Here is a 22,116-nt window from a genome sequence, read left to right as displayed (position 1 = left end):
AGGATTTCATGACTGCAATACCAAGGTTGTAAGCATGATAAGCAAAGGCATATTTGGGTTTTTTTTGAGAAAGTCTTTGCTTGATCAAGTGATTTTCATCAGTTATTTTTTATCAAGTGATTCCAATAAGTTTGCTGCTAGCTAAAGACTACACTAGAGGGTCGAAGCTGATCTGATCATGTTTCCTTAATTTAAAAAAAAAAAAAAAAACAAAACAACAAACAAACAACCAATCAACCAAAAAAAAACACCTGATTTTTTTGGGGAGACTGAAAAACTTGCAAGCAGAAAAACTCTTGCAGTCAGAGGAAGAGGAATCAACTCTGACATGATACATTATTATTTTCAATGCCTTACTACTCAAAGGTCAGTGGTATACTTGAAGCTTGGAAGGGCACCAAATGCCAAGACCCAGCAACACCACACCTATCCACATTTGCAGTTCAAGACAAAAAACACATTCAGGGGCTCTACAAGCCTGTCTGTTAATTATCCTTTTCACAAAAGCACTTGGACTCCTTACTAGAGTCTCAAATACAGGAGTTTGGGGAACCCCTAAACAAACAATGCACTGGAGTTTCTGAAGCTCCTTTTTTCACAGGCAGTTCTGTCTGAGAGTGCAGCTAAGCACTAGTTCAGTGTTGAATTGCTTATTTTCTGGCTACGCAGCATCAAACACAAGAGCTCCAGATCCATCACTGGCCATGAGTGTGTCACACAGGACCACTTAAGAAAAGAAAGAACCTGAAAGGCAGAAGGAGCTGGGCAGCAGCAAGCTCTTAACTGCTGCATGTGTTTCCCACACTGACATCACAAGCACTACTGTCAGGAGCAGTGGCACAGCAGCCTGAGTGCTGAACACTGCATCACTTTACAGGGTCTCAGTTCACCTTACCAGGGACCTGTCATAGCAGTGGAACTCCTGTAGCAGAGATGGCACCACATGGCATCCTCAAACTGCCAACATGGATCAGCTAATTCCACAGGATAATTCTCAGCTGCATGCTTCTCCCTGGACCCACACCAATAACTCCCCATAAAAGCCAATGTCACACCTCCCTTGCCGTCCTGCAATTACTCCGTACCAATTTTATTTTCTTCTCTCTGCTTCCTTCCCACATTCTGCCACAGCTTCCGTGTCTTGTCTTCAGTAATTTCTACTGATGGACAGTCCTGTTACCCATCAACATCAACCTTTTGGAGAGTAAAAGCTCCATACAGCTATAGCACAAGCAACAAGAGATCCTACATTGCATCTATGCAAAATCCAGGGACCCAGCAACTGCAGCTGTCATTACACACGAGAGCTGATCCATGCACTGGCAACAGCCACCTGTCCGCATATCAAGAGGCTAGAGGCTGCCACTGCTATTGCTTCACTGTATTGACCTGTGCCACAGCTCTGGCCAAATCACTGGGCTCAACAGATTACCCACAGCAGCAGTACATCTGGCAAGTCTTACCAACTCATGGTACAGCATCGGGGTGACCAGCTGCAGGGGGAGATGAGTCCAGGTAAATATGTACCAGCTGACACTGGGGATAACTTGGAAACAAAGTCTAACCTGAACATCACAGAATCTGATGAACCTCTAGAAAAAGGTCCTTCTGACTTGCCTAAAACCCCCTAAATATTCCTCCTCTGCTGAAGCCTAAAATAAAGAAGAACGAGAAGGTGGGTTCCTTATAGCATAAAGCAAGAGACAAAATTCCCCCTAGAAAAAGTGCAGTATTTTCCACACTGGTGGCTGTCTCATCATGGAAAGACATCTGAGACACTTCATTAGTCACTGCCTGCAGTTTGCCTCTTCAAACACATCCCCAAAACAGTAGAGACCAAAAATAAAATGAGAAAAGAGGAATCTCTCTATCTCCTTGAAAATGTGGAATTAACTGGAGTGGCAGTTTAGATGCTGGGCAAAGCATTTTCTTTGTATGTTTTATGGGCCAAACCCTGACCTCTTCTCCAGTGCTATTTTCATCTGCAAATATCTCCTCTAGAACAGGGGCCAGATCCAGAACTACACTGCTAAAAAAGCCCAAAAGTAATTTTCTTCAAACAGGTGTCTTTACCAGTAAGTTCAAATCCTGAAAATAATTTAAATCTACCAGTTCTCACTGGAGCTTCTCTCACAAGTTTGGAGATGTGCTGGTAAAGAAGCCCACATGCTGAAAGCTAGGCTGGATGTAAGTATTAAAAGTCCTGCCAACTGTGCCGCTGAAGGGGGATGCAAGTCTTCACTGGCAGGGTCAACAGAGACCACTGGGAGGAGCCAGAAGAATGGAGAAAGCAGGAGGGGTGGAAGAAGGTACTGCAGTACCTAAAATGCCAAGAAAATGGCTCAGTATCTTTTCTGAACTCTGACAAAGGGCAAAATCACTATGTCAGAGTCTTTTAAGCTCCCTGACATTCTATGGTTTTTATCTGTCATACACTCATCACTTCAAAATCGAGGAATAAAACTGGACCTGTCCTTCCAGCTCTGGCAAAGACTGCATGTGAGAATCATAGAAGTGTTTAGGTTGGAAAAGACCTTTAAGATCATCAAGTCCAACCATTAACCTAGTACAGCCAAGTCCACCACTAAACCATGTCCCTACGTGTCATATCTACATGTCTTATAAATGCGCTCAGGGATGGTGACCATTTCTCTGGGCAGCCCGTTCCAGTGCTGACAACCATTTCAGTGAAGAAATTTTTCCTGATATCCAGTCTAAACCTCCTCTGTCACAACTTGAATCCATTTCCTCTTATCCCATCACTTGTTACTTGGGAGAAGAGACCAACTCCCACCTCCCTACAACCTCCTTTCAGGTAGTTGTAGAGAGCAAAAATGGTCTCCCTCAAGCCTCCTTTTGTCCAGGCTAAAAAGCCCCAGCTCCCTCAGCTGCTCCTCTTAAGACTTGTGCTCCAGACCCTTCACCAGCTCCATTGCCCTTCTCTGGACATTCTCCAGCACCTCAATGTCTTTCTTGTAGTGAGAGGCCCAAAACTGAACATAGTACTCGAGGTGTGGCCTTAACAGTGCTGAATACAGAGGGACGATCACTGCCCAAGTTCTGCTGGTCACATTATTTCTGACACAAGCCAGGATGCAATTGGCCTTCTTGGCCACCTGGGCACACTGCTGGCTCACATTCAGTGGCTGTCAACCAGCACCCCCAGGTCCTTTTCTGCCAAGCAGCTTTCCAGTCCCTCTTCCCCAAGCCTGTAGCACTGCCTGGGGCTGTTGTGATCCAAGTGCAGGACCCAACACTTGACTTTGTTGAACCTTGTACAATTGGCCTTAGCCTATCAATCCAGTCTGTCCCAATGCCCCTGCAGAGCCTTAGTACCCTCCAGCAGACCAACATTTCCACCCAGCTGTGAACTGACTGAGGGAAAGGGTCTTCAGAGCCAGCCAGGTTCACCAGAGCAGGCAGATAACTTGGCAAGGGGAAGGCAAGGTTAATTCACTTGTCCTGGCAGTCAACCCACACTCAGCTCTTGCGTGGACATCCCTGCCTGTAACTGACGGAAGGACAATTCCTGTCGACTAAGCCAGGCTGCAGAGCACGCCGACGGAGCTGCGAGGCAGCTGCCCGCCCGTGCTCCCCCGGGTGGGGGCAGTGCGGCGGCGGGGGCGACTGTCTCCTTCCCTCCCGGCGCCCACAGCCCGTGCCCCGGCCATGCCCAACAGCTCCAGCTCCAGGGCCGCTCACACAAGCCCAGGCCACGCCGTCACCCCTGGCGTTCCCGAGCCGCGGCCCGGCTGAGTGGGCCGGGATGGGCACCGGGAGCGGGAGGCGCCGGGTGAGCGCGGGGCCGGGACCGCCGCCTGCGCCCTCTGCCGGTCACCGCCCGCAGCCACCACCGCGTCCTGGGACCCCGCCACGACACTTCCAGCGCTGGAACGGGATAAAACGGGATGTGGGGCGCCTCATTTCAGGCGCCACGAGTGTACCCACGCTCTGGACAGGGCACAGCGGGGAGCTGCTAACGCCACCGCCTCCAGCCAAGCCTCTCTGCCTCCTCTCACTTCTCCCTGGGCCGGGAGCGCTCCACAGGTGAATTCCACGTGCCTGGATTCCCCTTGCAGGAGAGCAGCAGCCCCAGCTCTACCAGGGCAAAGGCTTTGCTTTTGTGGTTACAGCCACTGCAGGCTCCTGGCTTCTGTCACCAAATCTTCATTGCGGGTACTCATCAAGCCCCAAAATAGTGTCACTTCCTAAACCACAAGGCCTGGAGCTCACTTGAAGAGCAAACATCCTGCCACTGGACCAAGTGTGTTCATTTTGGTGTGACAGCCTTCACCAGCACAAAGACTAAACCTCTGCTTAGGCACTTATATTGCCCTCAGTTTTCTGCAGCCTCAAAACAGGATCCAAGGAGCTTCCATAAAGGAAATAAGGCAACAAACATTGAAAAGAGGGCAAGGGAAACAGTGATGAATCATTTTCCTGGTGAGCTAACACCCATTAATTGATCAGCTCCAACTTTCTGTGGTGGTGAGACCCTATACAGGTGCACAGCAGTCCCCACAGCTGGCAAGCCATGGTCTCTGCAGGACAGTCTGCTGTGGGACACACGTTATCAGCCTCAACACAAACAGATTTGCCTTTTTCCTCACCGCCCTTCTCCCACAGGGCAGCTTGTAATTCCAAGATGCAGTTAACAGCAGCCAGTTATCTGGAAATGACTAGCTGCGATTTCAGGCTATGATAGATGGCACTCACTGGTAATCCTTCCCTCCCTCTCTCCATTTATACTCCTTCTTCTTCCAGTTACCAGAAAATACAGCAGTGCTTCCTTCTGCCTGCCCCTCTCCCCTCCCTCTAGGCCACTCCTTTGGAGAATTGGATCCACAGCTGGATTGTAAAATAATCCAGCTGTTCCTATGACAACGTGCTGGCAGTGGGCAGAGATGACGCCAGCACGCAGTGTTGGCCCATTCACTACCAACACCCAACTCTGTTTTGGTTTGGGAAGCATTTGTTTTTCTATGCGGGCAGCTCTGCCGAATACATTTCTGAAGGCCGGAGGGGCAGGAGGAGCCACAATCCCAGAGACGCCAAGAAAGTTGCTGGCTCTGTGATTTACCCTTGTTTTGTTTTGTTGGGTTTTTTTGCCCCAGCTCCATCTGATGTGAGGATAAAAACCCCTCCAGCAATCTTGCAGCTGCACCCAGTCTTTGCAAGACTTGATCCAGAGCCTGATTTGAAAGGCACAGTGCAAGACTTTGCGTGTCAGGCTTCCACAAGAAGAAAAAAAAAAAGGAAGAAAAACCTTGGTTATAATCAATAGGGGCCACACAGCCTTTATTTTAACATCTTGCCTGTCAGCAGAAGGTTTGCAGGGTAGAGGGAAGCAAAGGAAAAGCTTGCTCCTTGTGAAGCATTAGCCAAACACCTAGCTGGACTCACCCAGCCTCTCCAGCTTTGACAAAAGGTAGCTCATGTACTGAGGGATTTGGGCAGAACCCATTAGCAGGAGCAGAAGGGCCTTGCTGTCAGGCTCAGCAAACAGCAGAGGCTCCTCAGGTACTCCAGCTATTAAATCTCCTCAGCAAAGCCCCCTCCTTCAGGGTCGCTGAGGTAATTCTGCACACACAGCTCTGCAACTCCAATGACAGGGCTCCAAAAGGGAAGAGTAGGAATGTGCTTGACAGTCCTCAGGAGAAGAAGACAATTTCCCTGGGACTAATGCCCTCACTCACAAGGAAACTCAGTACAGCAAAACACCCCTGCTCCCAGCATCAACAAAATAAGAGGCAGCATTTTTTACTGTCTGAACATTTCACTGTCTCCATTTTTATTCTGAAGGTCTTGAGAACAGAGCAGAGTTTATAAGACAGGCAGGACTCTGTAGCTGCATAACTGCTAACGAACTGTTTCCTTTCAAACCCAGGTAATTAGCAACCATTACAAGCACAGCAGTGGCCATTTCTATTGCAGGACTGCAATGACCAGAGCTCCCACTGCTCTGCCATCAACATGCTGAATGTCAGAGGATAGGGGTGCAGAAAGGTGGTCCTCAGTGAGAAGATAAAATAGTGAAGTTGCTCATGTTTTTGAAGAGAGATCTCCATGTGCCTCTCTGGCAACAGGACACAAACAGCCAATTAACCCAAGCAAGTGCAATGAAGGGATTGTATCTCAAACTACACTCTGACCTGGCATGGCGAGCAGCTGGACATAGCAGGCTGTCAGGTACAAGGGAAGTCAAGAGATCAGATTAGCTTAAACCTATAGATGCTTCTTTGATGAGACCAAGGAAAAAAATACAACTAGAAGAATGACTGTTTCTGGAAATGCCTTAGACATTGCAGTCCCAACAAAGCACCGTAGTAGCTATCACACAGTTGTCAGTTGTGTTTGAACAGACTTTTAAACGCTCAGGAAGCTACTCTTCCAGTGCTGCACCTGGCATGGCTGTAACACTGATGCTTCAGGGTGCCTCACCTCCTCAGATGTCCACAGCCATTTCCAAATTGCCCTCAGGATCTGTCCCCTGCCCACTCTTCAATTATGTAAAAGTTCTGGCCATCAGAGACAGCAACAGGTTGCTGCCTAGTTCACGAGTCTTCTAACTTGCCACTCCTCCTCCACTGTCAAGGAGGAAAGAAAGACAAGCTAACTTTTAAGAACTGGTTGCAGTGCTGCTGCTCTACTGTACACTTTACCCAAACTCTTATCCAAGTCATAATCCCAGTTTCCCTTCTCACCACACAAGGATTTCTGTCCTGGGTTCAAAAGATCAGAAATAAATGTCATGAGCCGTATGTTGCCGGGCTTTCTTTCCTGTTATCCATTTTGCAAGGACATAAGTAATTTAATAGCAGTGCAGAAGTTTTGAGGTACCTTCCAGCTGGGATGTATTTTCCTACATTTTTACTTCCTTTAGAAATGACTCACAGTGTTTCAATCCAAGAAGCTCTACAGCCTCCACTGAGCCCTTCAGCCTCAGTGCCACTGAACATCCAGCACAGTAATTACAGCAAGACACTCCTTCCAGGATCTAGCCTCTGTCCACTGTTCAGTAATGGGCTCTCTCACTGGCCCAAGACAGGCTTAACCCATGATCTCCCTAAGTCCTTTCTGTAGAACACAGCTCAAAGAGTCAAAACCCAGTAAAATAAAGAAAAGCAAGGCTCTTCCCCTGACTAGCATAGACTGTGGGAGTCCAAGTTCCTTTGTGCTGTGCTTTAGTCTTCAGCACTTCTTACAAGTGCCAGATCCCAGCCCCACAGTCTCTGCCAGATCCCACTCTACAGTCTCTCTCAGACTTTTTACGATTTCCTAGGGCAAAATCTGATAAGAGGTTGCCAGGCCCCTGGTCTGTATGGGGTTTACAGGAACAGACCACTCTGTCCAAAGCTTCGTTAGATAAACTAGACTCAATATCAGCACATGTACATATTTGAGAGGATTAAGAACAAGATTTCATCAAAAGGTATGTAAATTATCAGACTGCACAGAAGATACACAGCAAAGCAAAGGACCCTGAGAGCAAGTCTGGCCATGTATCAACAACCTGTCTGTTCCATGAAAAGTTTACCTGCCTACTTGATCCCACCCCAGGAAGCACCCTTGTGAGGTTTGGCAATCGTGAGAAAGCAGATTGGTGAGAGGAAAGAGGCAGCCTTAGAGCAGTGTGAGTGCAAATGGGAGATGGGATGAGGTGAGTGAACTGGGGTAGAGGTTTTGTGGAGAGGACTAGAGGGTCTGTCTGGGGCAGCTGGCAAAGCAGGCTGCTGCACTGGGGATGGAGCATCAGCTCTTTGGTTCTGATTGAGCCAGTAGTTGACTTTAGTGAAGCTCTCAGTGCCACCTACCCTAATAACCTTAGAGCCAAATTAGTGAGATAGTCACATATTCACCTAATGAATAATGTGGTGGGTTGGAAACTGTACAGATCATCATGTTTAAAGCCAGTCAGCACTACTAAGTCCAAGTGACAAACACTGGACTTGAGTAGCATCTCTTAAGGGTCAATACTGGGACCGATACTCTCTGGTGCCTTTATTAACATCCTGAATGATGTGACAAAGCTTACAGACAGCAAATTAATGCACAACACCAAATCAGTGGTAGTGTCTGACATGCTTAGAGAGCAGTGCTACCACTTGGAGGAATCCAAATAGGCTGGATGAATGGCTGATAGGAACTTCATGAAGTTCAAAAATAATCAAATGCAAAGTCCCCCACCTAGGAGGGAATAGCTCCACACAACAGTACTCAGTGCCACCTGGCTGAGGAGCCACTTTGCTGAAAAATTGTTTGGCATTTGTGAAATGTTTGGGAGCGCAGCAGGGAAATACTAACTCCTCAGAAGTTATGTCCCCAGGATCCTCATTGTTTATTGTAAGGCAGATCAAACACTGGATCAAGTTGCCCAGAAATATTGTAGAACCTTCATTCCCAGGGACATTCAAAATCCAACTGGACAACACAGTGAGCAACACACTCTTGTTGGACCTGCATTGAGCCCGGGGTGGCTGGAGTAATGACCTCTGGGGTCAGAGCATTCTAATCCAATACTCCTTAACTAGGACTAGTCGCTTCTGCTTTTCTCCCCCAGTGCTCAGCTTCCCGGAGACCAGCAGGGAGCAGTGAAAGGCGAGAAATGACGATTTACCCACCAGACCAGCAGCATTCCTGCAAGGCTGCAGACACATGCCGGGACTGCTTAGGGCTGAAGTTCTGAGTGCCCAACCCGGGGAAGCGGGGCAGGGCCCCGACCAGCCATCGGCCAAGAGAGGGCACTGCGGGATGCGCTCACCGGGCACAGGGCACGGCGGGGAGCAGCCACGGGGACGCGAGGGACCGAGCAGCCGAGCGGGAGCGCGGGTGGCGACTCTAGCGGGGACCTGGCCAAGGGACGGAGAGGCCAGGAGCGTTTTTTACAGCTGGGAGGTCGGGCGGAGGGGGCTGCCCAGCCGGCTCCACCCACAGGTGCCATCCCACGAGCCAGATCCCCAGAACTCCTGAGATCCGCTCAATATTGCTGCTGTCAGCATTGGACGTTGCTTGTTGCTTCAAGTATCTGGAGCTACAGGGTTCGTATTGCCTAAGTCTCCTCCTTGATCTCGAGATCTAAACACTGCTTAACAAAACCCAAAATTTAAACTCTTACATAACCACAAGACTCCAGGCACCGGGATGATGAAATCCCAAGTAGCAACAAGACTCTTCGACTGACACTGGACCTGGAGAGGGCTGCCAAAGCTCAGGAGACATGGACAGCCCCGTGCCATTTTACTGGGTGGCTTTGCTACAGCTCAGGATCATCCTCACATCAATCGTGGAATTGAGCACCAAGGCCACAAAGACATTTGCACACTGTTGTCAGTGCCAGTATAAACTACAGCATGTTGGTGTAAGCTATAGCATTTTATCCACAAATGACAAGCATGGAAAATCAGACACGGGGGGAAAGAAACTCCAGCAAATGGATGTCTTGGGACTCCAAAGATTTGGGTTCACAGGTCTAAAAATGCTGCCTCAGGGGTCTGACTCTGAAGTGGGTGACTCTGATGGGGTGGTTTGAGGCATTCCCATGCAAGTCTCTCCATCCTGGTCTCCTGGCCTGGGTTAACACACCTGTTCCAGGGGAGACAAAAAGAACTGGAAAGTCAGCCTTTGTTACTAGGCATCAGGGAGCTCTGCACAAACCCTTTCCTCAGGCAGTTGGTTAGCTAACAGCACAGGGAATGGGCAAGGGTATAGCACAGGCTATCACCCAGGAGAGCTAGCAACCCACTATAGATGGCAAAGATGGTATTTTAAACTGCTAGTTAAACCTGTCAGAGCGTGTCATCCAGATCTTGGAGATGCTTATACATATACATAAAGCCATTTCATACATCTGGAGTAGGTCCTTGCCACAAACCCTGTTACTACTCAGCTGCTTTCACACACGCCACCAGCACATTACTCTGCTCTCCCTGACCCAACTGATCCTGCTGATCATACCCTCAGTGCATCAACACAGATTGGAAGGGGTCTCTGGATGCCACCCAACCCATCCCTGCTCAAAGCAGGGCCAGTTAGAGCAGGCAGCTCAGGGCCTCAGCCAGTCAAGTTTTGATGATCTCCTAAGCTGGAGGTTTCTACAACCTCTCCAGGCAACCTGCTCCAGTGTTTGACTACTTTCAAGGTAAAGCATAAGGATTTTAATGCATGCTCTGAAGAGTGAGCACTCCAAATTGAATTTAGGCAAACCACTTATACCCTCGATATGCTGTTCCATGGGAGTTTATACAGTTCTGTTAGCTACAGCATCTGCTTCTTCAAGTGCTCTGGTATTAGCACTTGACTGGTACTGCAGTAACTTTGGGCAGGACCTCAAACCAGCTGGAACTTAACCCTCCTACATAAATACATTCATTGTGCCAGTGTAACTTCCTGAACCATTTCATTGAGAGGTCAGACAAGTAACTGTGTAGAACGCAGGAATAAAACAGAATCACATATATGGGAACAGAGAAGATAGCAGGACCACACATGTAGATTGATTAAGCTATCATGAAACTGTAGTTTCAGTGCCTCAATATACCTGCCTATTCTTCACCTGCTTCATATGGTTCGAAGGTACAGATAATTGAGTCAGTAAAAAGTAAAGGTTCTCACCTTCAAGGCACCAGTGGCCTGGGACCAGCAAAGAAAAGAAGTCTCCTGAAACACCGAGATAGATAGTATGCAACAACTCTGCCCCTCTGGCACGAGAGGACCCGCAATAACATAATATTGGCCTTGGCAAGAGACACCATTTTCCAGTGTTCTGTCCAAATTTGGAGAATGAGCTCCCTAGGGATCAAGGATCCTTCAGTACCTGCCTGTTCACACTGCAAAGTATGCTGCTTTCACCTGTAACGCAAACACACTGCAACACAAAATCTACGGCGGGCGGGGGGGGCGGAGGGAAGGAGAACAAACCACACATTTGCATATTAGTCACTTCTGAGGTTAATAGGAAAGTGCTCAGATGCTGCTTTGAATGGTTCATGGTAAGCTGCAAACTAGAACAGAACACTTCAATCATTAGCGCCCATAAGGAGCTCCAAGATCTTCAGGTGGAAATCATTATATAATAAATACTTTGTTCTCATAAATACAGATGATTATTTCAGTGCATAATGTATCTTAAAAGGAAATACAAACCTTTGGTTAAGAGTCAGAGCTGGTCTTTACCACGTTCTGTGCCTGATCACCTGCAGGGCATAATCTGTCATGCAATATCGAGTAATTAAGCTATATTTATGACAAGATTGGAGGCTGTGAAGTCATTCACCGTGCTATTACACGTGCCTTAAATTAGCTATGATAATCATTCTCACATGCACGCAACAGTTCAGGCCTTCAGCCACAGCCAATGTCTGATGTTACAACAGCAAGTGACAAAGTGGCACGGAGCAGAGAAATATTGCAGACTTTGGTGATAAAGTGGTTTGGAAAAAAGAGATTTTGCTGGGGTTTGACTGCATGGTGTTATACTCTATTCCATACATCCAACAAATGAAATTGGTTGTCACTTTTATTACAAACATAGAAGTATCACCATTCCAGAACCATCTTATTTATAGTTACTCTATAAGGAATCAGCAAATAAGCTGTGTTTATTTTTGGCCTGAAAATACTTGCACAGTAAAATCCTTCTCAAATTATAGGTTCTAAAAATTATGAAAAAATATTTAATTCTGAAGTGCTAAAGTTTTCTTGGCAAAGATGACTTATGTTTACACATTATGACAGGTTTATCGAGAAGCCACGTTAACACTGCTCTGGTGTAATGAGCAAGAGTCTTGCACTCCTGAGGTGCCTTTCTGCAAAAAAGACTAAAGTGACAACAAAAGGAGTTTCATTAGGAAGGCAATTAAAAGTTTGAGTCTTGACTAAATGTGTTGGGACTACGACCCAATGAAGCATTTGCCCTCAATAGGGTCCCTTGGAACCTAGAGGTGTTTAGAGTATGCATAAAACTTCTCTCAAATAAATGTTCCTAATTGGGATCATCCCTTCTGGGGTAGGTAGTTTGTGTGACTATCATTTAGTGGTTCTTAAAGCTGTAGAAACCACCCCATCAGCTTGCCATGCCCCTTAGCTTAGCTCAGACAAAACAAAGATCTTGAAGATAAACAACCAGGTAGAGTAATATGTTTCCTTGTGTGTTATTTCACCATGTTTGTCTCCAATTACAGCTACATATCTACCATTCAGTGAAAACCATCAGTTCATCTTTCCCTTAAGTCCCACCCCACATTTAGGATGATTTGGAGATAGTTTACCAAACACCGCAATCATCAGGATTCCTTTTGGAGCACTGAACGTGTTACACAACCCTTCCAGCTTAAATCCTCTAAGATGCCAGAGCTCATCTATAGCCTGACACAGGCACCATCTACAATGCCAAGTGAAGCTGTGCCAGGAACTGTTCTGTGGCGGAAGGGACAGGCGGTACACTCACCACATCCACACTACACAGCACTTGATCTGTGTCACCTCTGAACTACATGTGGTGTCAAATAAGTATTATTTGAGGGGTGTTACTTCAAACACTCAGAACTGAATAAATGATGGCTGTGCTGTAGCCCAGAGGGGTGATTTACAGCGTGAAGCTAAAGGACCTGTCATATATTATATACCAAAGTGCAGAGGTTTTTTTGACAGTGTGAAACTTCCTAGGATATTGCTGCATGACCCAGTAGTCTGAAGGAGACCCATTTTCACACAGTCTTGCCCACTGCTCTTCAGCCACATGCTACCTTCTGAACTACACCCAAGTTTCATCTTGGAAACTGCCAGTTGACACAGGCCAAGACTGTTTCAAGGACCAGAGTTATTACTGTGTAATAAAGCAGAGTGGAAAATCAGCAGTCAAATGCCCATGTTTGCTTCCTATCCCCTTTGATTTAGCAGCATAGGCATAGCCGAGGAACCCAAGCTCGTGGACCCTGGAACTTGCTGACAAATAGCAGGAAAACAAACAAACAAGGAGGGGAAGGATGGGAGGATCTGAGACTCCCATGAATAGTTAAAGTTTTGAAGAGCTGAATTCTTTGCGAGTCTTAGAGTGAAATCCTTATCTGTGCTGAAAACCCATTCTTGGCTTTGCACTCAATTCTTATGTAATGACAGCAAATTACTTAGGTTTATCTTCCCTGGTGTCCTCGAGGTTAGTGACACATCATCATTAGGTTACATTACTATTTTAATTCAACTGCCATACCACATGCCTAAATGCTGTAACAGATCTTGTCCTTCTCTCTAGAGTGCACTACTGGCAACTGTCATTTTTCCTACAATTAGAGTTCAAACACTTCATAGCAGGAATTGCATCATTCTCATGCTGAATACTTCAGAGCAGTGTCAAAATAATGTTCTACTTAAAAACCCAAATAACCTTGCAATATCTGAATCCCAAGTACCTTTCAGATTATATGCTCTAAGACTAACACTGATACTGTATTTTATGGGCTTTACAATACCCTTACCTGTTCAGGAGAAATATTTAATTTCACAAACAAAACCAGATAAATACTATAAGTTGGTTTCACTTCCCTTATTCCCTATCATGAGAAGATTCAAGATGGGCTATTTAAAAAGCACTAAATCCTCACCAAGTGAAAGAGGCAATGCAATCAGAATTAAAATTACTCCCTTAATGTTGCAGCTGGTTACCTTTAGCCAACAGAACAAGTTAAAAAACATTTATATAGAAACAGAGTTCAAATATAATCAGTGTAGAGGAGCTGTAAATCTGTTGTTCTGCAGACTAAAGATTCTGGGGGTGCAGGGGGGGATGGGACGACACATGACAAAACACGAGCTCCTTAACTGGAAATAACAAAGATATATTGTCCCCATGCCAGTTACGACCTTCTTTTGTTTTCCCATGATATCCTGTTGATATAATATCCAGGTCCCTTGTGGACATCCGCTGTTTCCAAATGAGAAGAATGAGTGTTGTTGGTTTCACTTCAGCACCTCACTGGGTCACCAGTCCACCTATGCCTGGAAGGCCTGCCGGAAGCACCGTCAGAGAACAACCTTATCTGCAAAAGATCTGAACAGATAAGGCGCATGGACATATGACATCACATCTTGTGGTAATTTAAACAAATTTCAAATACCATTACAATAAGGAAGCACAGGAAAGAGCAACAGTTCGGCTAAATCCTTAAAAACCTACATAGAAATAGTCATATTTGACGAGATCAAGCACAGCTTTTGCCCCTCTCTGTTACCAGCCACAGTCTTCTGACACTACTTGGCAGCAACCACCTGAAGAAAGTAGTAAGGATAAAGTCAGGGTGTAGTGCTGCCTCCCCACAGTATTCCCTAAAGCCCCAAAAATTTCAAAATCAGGACTTCCATGGCCAAAAGGGATATTTGTGTATTTAATAGTCCTTACTACCTTTTCCTTGTGTTCATTTTCTGGACTTTTCATTCCCAAAAAAACCCTCGTAGTATCCACAAAATCATGCCATAAAGTTTACTACAAGTATCCACAATGTGGAATAAGCAAACTGGTCAAGTTTGGTTTTATCCCACGTCTTCCCTAAGCTTCATTTGTTATACATCATTCTTGCATTGAAAGAAACCTCCCCTCATTTGTAACTCTGTAAAGCTGAAGAGTCCTAGTTAATTTACCTGTTTCTGACCCAGAAGTTGTCCCACACCTCATAGCACTCATTTACTTCTCTGCACCTCTTACAGTGCTCTACATCCTTCTGAAGATCAGAACTGTGCACAGGATTCAAAGCACTGGCACACTGTGGATTTGTCCTGTGCCATAATGACACTCTCTGCTTTATTCCTTTCCTCTTATTCCTTATCTCTTAACACTTGATTTGCTCATTTACCAAGCCTTGAGCTGAGGTTTTCACAGAACTGTTATTATGCCAACATCTTGTTCCCAAATGACAAATCAGCTGCTAGGCTGTTTCTGTATGTTTGAAGTTAGGATTGTTTATCTCCCATTTAAAACACTTTACATGTATGTATATCAAATTGTATTACCCACTCATTTTTTATTGTGACATTTTACTACCTTTCCTTTCAGTTCACAAGCTCCAATTCAGATCCTTTTGGAACTTTGCATATTGACTCCTTCTACTGAGAAACATTTTTGCTCTGTCTTGCTGACACCTGGCTTTAATGCAGTGTCATCTAACTGTGTGAAAACTTCTCGTCTTATTCGACAGTTTCTTCAGAAGCTTTTGCTGATAGATTTTTTTAAATGCTTTTTAGAAACCCAAGTAGACAATATCAGCTGAATCTCTCTTGTCCACGTGCTTTGCTGACTCCTCACAGGACTCCAATGTGCAAGGCCAGGACTTCTCATTAGAAAAGCTCTGCCAGCTCTCCTAATACACTATTTTCTCCCTGCACCCACTAGCTCACGTTTTTAAACAGTTCTCATTAATTTGCCTGGTACAGATAACAGGCTCATTGCTCAGCAGCTCTCCAGAACTTTTCAGGATGCTTTTTTTTTTTAATTGGCATATTAACTATTTTCCCATTCTCTGTTATAAAAGCGCTTCTAAATACAGTGTTATACAAAGCTATTAGTAAGCAGTTCAGCTATTTAAGTCTTGACTTCTCTTAGAACTCTTTGATGAACATCATGAAGTACAACTGTTTGTTGCTTTTTATTTTAGCCATTGGTTACATAACCTTTTCTACGAGCCCTTCACCTTGAAACGTATCCTCTGATAAATCTTTCACAAAATCAAGTGTAAGTACAGGAATCTTCTTAAGTACCTCTACAGTGAGCACAGATCAAAATACTAATTTAATTTTTTTCCAGAACTTTATTTCCTCTGAATAATCCATTTATTTTTGACTGGCTCTCACAACTTTTTTGGCAGGCTTCCTGTTCCATTTTGACCGAAAGCAGTAGAGTCAGATTTACTGGCAAAGCAACAACAAAACAAACGACATGAGAACCGGCAAAGCAAGTGTTCAAGGATACAGGTGCCTGGTCACCTGGTACACTGCAGTAATAGCTCTTGTGCTATGAGTATGTAAAAAAAAAAGGTAATTATTTTCTCTTACCTAATGGAGATAAAAGCCAATTGTTCATTATGCCTTTTTATTTTTAATGTTAAGTCAAATTCCATCACCTTTGATTTTCCACCATCACAGGTCAATTCTTCCAGCTCAGAGCTGACTATGGAGATTTCCAGGTGGAGGGGTGCTGCCAGGGAAACTTAGTTGGGGACAGCAGGAGCTACAAGCCGTTACGCGTAAGCCCGCCTGGGTCTCAGCACCCAGCTGTGGGAAAACCCCCGTTCCTTCTCCGGACACCTCAACCCACGAAGGGAACGAGAGTGCCGGCGGGGGGGGAGCGGGGACGAGGCTCCCTTGTTAGCCCACCGTGGGCATCCTGGGTCGGGGCCGCCCGTCCCGGTGCCCGCCCCCGTCCCCCCGCGCTCCCTCCCGCGCCGTTCCCGCCTCACGCGCCCCGCGCCGCCCCGGGAAGCGCCGCGCTGCCGCTTTGCCATATATGGGCACGGCCGGAAGCGCGCGCGTCACGGCGCTGGCTCGCGGCGTCCCCGCGGGGCGCGGGACGTCACGTCACGTCCCTGGCGCGCCCGCGCGCGCCGCCTCGGCAACCAAACAGTAAACACGGCGGCGCGCATGCGCAGAGGGGCCGGGGCGGGGCCGGGGGTGTGGGCATGGCCCGTTCTGTGCCCGCCTTGTGTCCGCAGCTCCCGCCGGGAGAGTCCCGCGGGCTGCGAGGGGGCCTTCCCGACGCCGGGAACCGCCGCGCTGATCTCAGGTACCGGCAGCGGCCGCCCCGCCGCGGCCCGGGGGCAGGAGCGCCCCAGCAGTGCCATGGGGGTTCGTAGGACCGTGTCGGGGCTGCGGCTGCTGCCAGCACCGAGGCAGCCCTGGATCTGCAGCACCCTGCGGTACCCGGGGTGGCTTAGCTGGGCAGCCCGTCTTTATTCTACCATAAATGCGTTTAAGGATCTTCATGTTGGTTTACAGCTCTACTTTTTGTAACTCCTGGTAACAGTTATCCTGTTGCTTTTGTTATTCATGTTGCAATTACATTTCTAAGAATTAATTACCCTACTGCCCTCAGAGGGATCAGGAGCACAGGAGGTGTCAGAAATAACACGAGCGTTTCTTGCTTGCCTTATCTCGTTTCACTGTTTTGTTTCACAAAGCTCTGTGTCGGTATCTGTCTGATGTATCAGATACAGATAGTAATTGAAGCACATGCGTGCAATCCACTGCAGGCAGAGATTGTTGCTCTGTTGAAGTTAGTGGCAAGATTCCCACTGATTTAAGTGCAACTTCACTACATAATTCTCAAATTCTAGGAAGCAGATAAATCACATTCATGACACACCATAAATTTTATGTAGCGCATCCTGAATTCTGGGTCATTCATGTCTGAAGGCAAGGAGTAGGGCTGGAGCCTGGGGTTAGACATGTCTCATGTAGTGCCACCCCGAGTTTGACATCATTGCGTAACAAATGCAAAAGCTGACACACTTGGCACTTGCTGTCACTGCTGTTAAAAAGAAAAGCCTTGGTTAGGAGGCAGGACTGCCGTCTCTCCGAATTCAACACTAAATTTTGCTTTAACCTTTCCGGTGATTGTGAGAGATGATGGGGCCAGGATCACTTTGAGGGGAGTGTGTGGTATTTTGGGACTGAGTGGACCCCTGCTCCTTTCTGCCTCTGCTGGATGTCATGATTTCAACAGCATGCATGGGCTCTTGAAGACCTCTGAATTCTCCAGCTCTGAACCTGATGGTCTTTCAGCAAGATAGCACGTTGTGATTCCAGATTTACTGACTTCACGAGGTTACTTGTCACATAAGTCTGACTGTCTTGCACTACACCTACATGATTGCTTCATGGCTCAGTGCTACTGTGCATTTGTTGCACCTGGGTGTTGCCCACATCAACTCAAGTGGCAATGTGAAAGTAGCTCCTTCTCAGTAGTGACTGGGGTTATTCTTCATCACTTGTCAGCTCTGCCTCCAGATTATTGTTGAAAGACAGGAAGCTGCAGTGTAATATTTGCTTTTGCACAGGGCAGGCCTTGTTGAGCAAGCCATGGAGCTGCAGTATGCGCTATTGAGATGAGGTACATCCTGTGTGTGTTCTGATTAGGGAAGGGGTGAAAAAAACAGAGCCTGCTGCAGTGACCAGGAAATGTGGAGTTATAGAAACCCAGCCCTGAATACCAGCCTGCCAAAATTTCCTGGGAGCATGGTGTCAAGGTGGCCTTCAGCTGGACACACATGTCAGTGCAGGTGGCATCTTTCCTTTCATCTTGAGAAAGGAGTTCTGAAGCTGGAGTGACAGGGCTGGGGACTGTCAGCAAAGCCTTGCTGCTCTCATGGGATTCTTCACATGCAGCTATTAGGGAGGGAGCAGACTCATGCTCTGCATGCAGGGTGGACCTGGCCCAGCTGCTGTCTGCCAGAGGGGCACAGGTTTCACTGCACAAGCAACAGGAATGAGGGAGAATAGCAATCCCCCCTAAACTAACTTAGGCAGGAGAGGCAGCACTGCAGAGATCCCAGGGAGGGATTATGTTCCTAGCGTGTGTTTGTGTCATTTGCTCTAACTCATTCATTCAAGGACTGGGTGGGCTTTAATGGAAACTGAAGGGCAAGGGCAGTGGTTTGCCTTATACCATTTAGCCTAAAGTGAGAAGCAAGTGCACAAACATTTCTCCTCCTCTCCTGTACCAAAGAACCAGACCACATCCAGGGGCACCCAGAGCCAGGGTGCATGCCCACTCTTCCCAAGGGAGGAGGAGGAAGTTGGGCTTGTAGGCACATGCAAATGATCATAGGGGCCTCAGCCTGGACATGGCCTTCCTGATTCAGAGGCATGAACTTTCACCTCCTTTCCAGCAAGACCTCCAGCTAGTTGCTGAAAGGCCACAGCAGGTGACACACAGAGGCACAGGAGGGGACCAGAGCCAGACAGATCAGATGGGAAAGGCCATAAGGAGTGACCCTACTGCCCACTAGGATGGGTGGGAAGGGTGTAACTGCAGCCAGCCCTGACTAACACTAGGACAAGGGCAGGGCTGGCCTAAATGGTATTCCCACCCTGATGCATCCTAAGCCTCAGGCAGCTAGCAGCAGTCTGCAGTTTATAAAGCCCAGCGCAAATTAGAGGCTGGGGAACTCCTTTGAGGTCACAGGCAAGCAATGCGAAAGGTAACACAAGGACAGGTCCAGCAGTCAACTTAAATGCTTTTATTGACAATGTTTCTGAACAATAATAAGCAAACAATGCTTAAATTTCATCCAAATTCACTTTCCACATGTCAAAAAAGACCTCAAGGTAGAAAAAAATAAAATAAAAATATAAATATCTGAGAATCCGTCTTAATAAATAAATTAAAAACACAATAAAAACGTTTTCATGGAAAACTTATGTCAGAACATTCAGACCACCTCAACAATGCATGATCAGTAAAGTTACAATGAACATCAATGTAGAACTACAGTACATGGATATAGCTATTTATCTACCTACTAGAAAATAAAATAGAGTCTCTTTCCCCCCACGTAAGATGGGTCATTGCTAAGTCATCAGAACACGATATTGCCAGGAACACAGTAGTTATTGTTAATCAGCTGCACTAGATACGAGTTGGAGATACCCAGCACCAGGTTAAATTCCAATCATTTAAAACCAAGAGATTAATTAGTTAATGCTAGTGATACTAAGGAGGGGAGGGAGTCACCTACCCAGCCATGTGGGACATGCTACAGACTACCAGCTCTCATGGATGGGCCACTGGGGACAAGACAAACTCCATGCGATTTGCTACATCTCTGGAAGAGGTGCGAGACCTCGGTGCATGACGCTCTGCCAGGCCCCGGGGCACCAGGCCAGACAGGGGGTGGTGGTGGCAGGGCCCTCCCCAGGCCTGGGGAGCCCCTTGGGGCACAGCTGCAAGTCCGTGGGGGTACATGGGCAGCGGATGGGGCCCAGCAGGTCAGTCAGTGCTGGAGCCCCTCACAAGGCAAGGAGGGTGGGGGAGCTGAGGGAGTCAGACGAGGGCTCATTGCTGCTGCTGCCCTTCCGGTGCGCGGCAGCACAGCTGGGGAAGGCGTCTGCCTCGGGGTAGGTGAAGACGAAGGTGGAGGTGTAGGTGCTGGGACACGGGGTGCAGGTCACCACGGGGGTGCAGAGGGGCTCCAGCTCACCGCTGGTCCCGGCAGTCAGCGACTCCCAGTCCGACGGGTAGAAGGAGGAGGCTCCAGGCAGGTCCATGTCAGGCACGGAGCGGGAGGCCTCCCGCGGCCCCGTGGAGAAGAGCAGCTCGTCGAAAGGCTCGGCCTTGAGCTCCAGCCCGCTGCTGCCGGTCTCCTTGGGCGGCACGGCCGGCGGCGCTTCAGGCATCAGCGGCAGAGCAAAGGCAGCCTCCTCTGTCATGGGGGGGCTGGGGGTGCCCAGGTCTAGTGCGGTGGCAGCCCCCAGCTCCTCGTGGAAGCACAACTCCTCGGGCATCTTGCAGGCGGGCCGGTGGGCCGCCAGGATAAACTCCAGCTTCTCCTTCTCCTTCAGCAGGTTAGCGATCTCTGCCTGCAGCGCAGACTTCTCCTCCTCCAGCTGGTCGGTCTCCTGCAGAGAGAGCAGGCTGTCAGCCAAGGCCGGCATCGCTCCCGGCTGGAGTCCCCCTCGTCTTTGCCACCCCCGCCCGCCGGGTACCCCCTCTCCCCACCCCCCCGCCGCCTCCCGGGCAGCACTTACCGCCTGCAGCGTGTCGGTGAGCTCCCGCCGCCGGTTGCGGCACTTGGCCGCTGCCATCTTGTTCCTTTCCCGGCGGATCCTTCTCTTCTCCTCCTCCTCCGGGGACAGCTGCGGGTAGAGAGAGGCCGCTCAGTCCCGCTGTTAGCCCGGTGTCCCCGGCCGGGGCAGTCCATGAGCCGCGCACCCCCCTGCCCCCCATACCCCTAAGAACTCCAGTCCCCACTCACCTGTTCGACTTTGCCCCGGCGGCCGATGCTCTGCCCGCGGCCGCCCGGCGCCTTCAGCACTGCGGGGCGGGAGTAGGTGGCAGGGGCCGAGACGCCGTAGGGGTGCCCGCGGCTCTGGGAGGGGGCCACCGAAGAGATGAGAGTGGGCTGCACCAGCCACTGCAGGTCGGGGCTGGTGGAGATGGCCGTCACCGTGGGCACGAAGCTGGCGCTGGAGGCGGCCAGGTCGGTGCAGAAGTCCTGTAGGTCAGAGGAAAGGGGGGGTGCCGTCAGCGGGGCGCCCAGGCCGCTCCCCGCCGTCCCCGGGGCCGCGGCGCCGCGCTGCCAGCGCCGGCTCCACACGAGAGCGGCCTGTTATAAATATCTCTGACGTCTGCGCTGACGCAGACGCTGCTCCGGAGTCTCCTCAATGAACTCGCGTTTCATCAATGAAGCCGCTTTACACACCCGCCGCAGAGCGCGGCCCGAGCCACGGCACCCCCCGCCCGCCCCGCCTGGGCACCGGGGCCGCTCCCCGCGCACAGTCCCCGGCCTGACCTCCTCCGCGGACACCGCGAGCCCCGCGCCGCCCGCTCCCGTCCCGTCCCGTCCCCTCCCCTCCCGAGTGTTCCTGCCCCGCGGCGAGGGTGCAGCCGGCACGTTCGGAGCCTCACCTGTGGATTGACGGGCGATCCCATGCTCGAGAAGGAGTCTGCCGGGGAGGGGTAATAGGTGAGACTGTCCCCGGCCGGGGAAGCGCTACTGCAGCGGGAGGACGCTGCCTCGTACTCTCCGGCGAATCCCTGGTACATCATGTCGGCACGGTGCGTGCAAGCCGGTGGCGAGAGGTGACGCGACGGTAGTGAAGCGTCCTTGGGGATGAAGCGAGGAGGAGTCGGCTGCGTGCGTCCCTGTGCCCGGTCCGCGCCGCGCGTCTCTCCGCTTCACCGCCGGGGCTGCCTGGGCTGCTGGAGTACCGCGCCGCGCCTCCCTTTTATACCCTCCCGCCGACGTCACCAGGGCCGCGCCACCCGCGGCCGCGGGGGTGGCCGCCTGCCCCGCGCCCGCCCCGCGCCTCCCCGGGGCCGCGCCGCGCGCCGTCTGCCACCGCCCCCTGCGGGAGAAACCCACAGCGGGGGGTGGGGGGCGGCCGCGGGGGCATGGAGGCCGCAGGACAGCGCGG

The 22,116-nt window shown here is 49.2% G+C and overlaps 1 protein-coding gene across 1 annotated transcript; it reads right to left on the bottom strand.

Moving 5' to 3' along the window:
• Positions 1 to 19,197: 19,197 nt before the first annotated feature.
• FOS (Fos proto-oncogene, AP-1 transcription factor subunit) lies at positions 19,198 to 21,900 on the bottom strand. Its single transcript, XM_017835718.1, has 4 exons — positions 21,608 to 21,900; positions 20,955 to 21,194; positions 20,728 to 20,835; positions 19,198 to 20,598 (listed from the first exon to the last, which is right to left on the bottom strand). Exons 1-4 carry the CDS (start codon positions 21,746 to 21,748, stop codon positions 19,990 to 19,992), a joined length of 1,098 nt encoding a protein of 365 aa, XP_017691207.1. The 5' UTR covers positions 21,749 to 21,900; the 3' UTR covers positions 19,198 to 19,989.
• Positions 21,901 to 22,116: the final 216 nt, after the last annotated feature.

This window comes from Lepidothrix coronata, unplaced genomic scaffold, assembly GCF_001604755.1.
Source record: "Lepidothrix coronata isolate B3197 unplaced genomic scaffold, Lepidothrix_coronata-1.0 Scaffold262, whole genome shotgun sequence".
Taxonomy (NCBI): Eukaryota; Metazoa; Chordata; class Aves; order Passeriformes; family Pipridae; genus Lepidothrix; species Lepidothrix coronata.
Note: the sequence above shows the minus strand (reverse complement) of the source record. Positions and strands in the feature narration are given on the sequence as shown.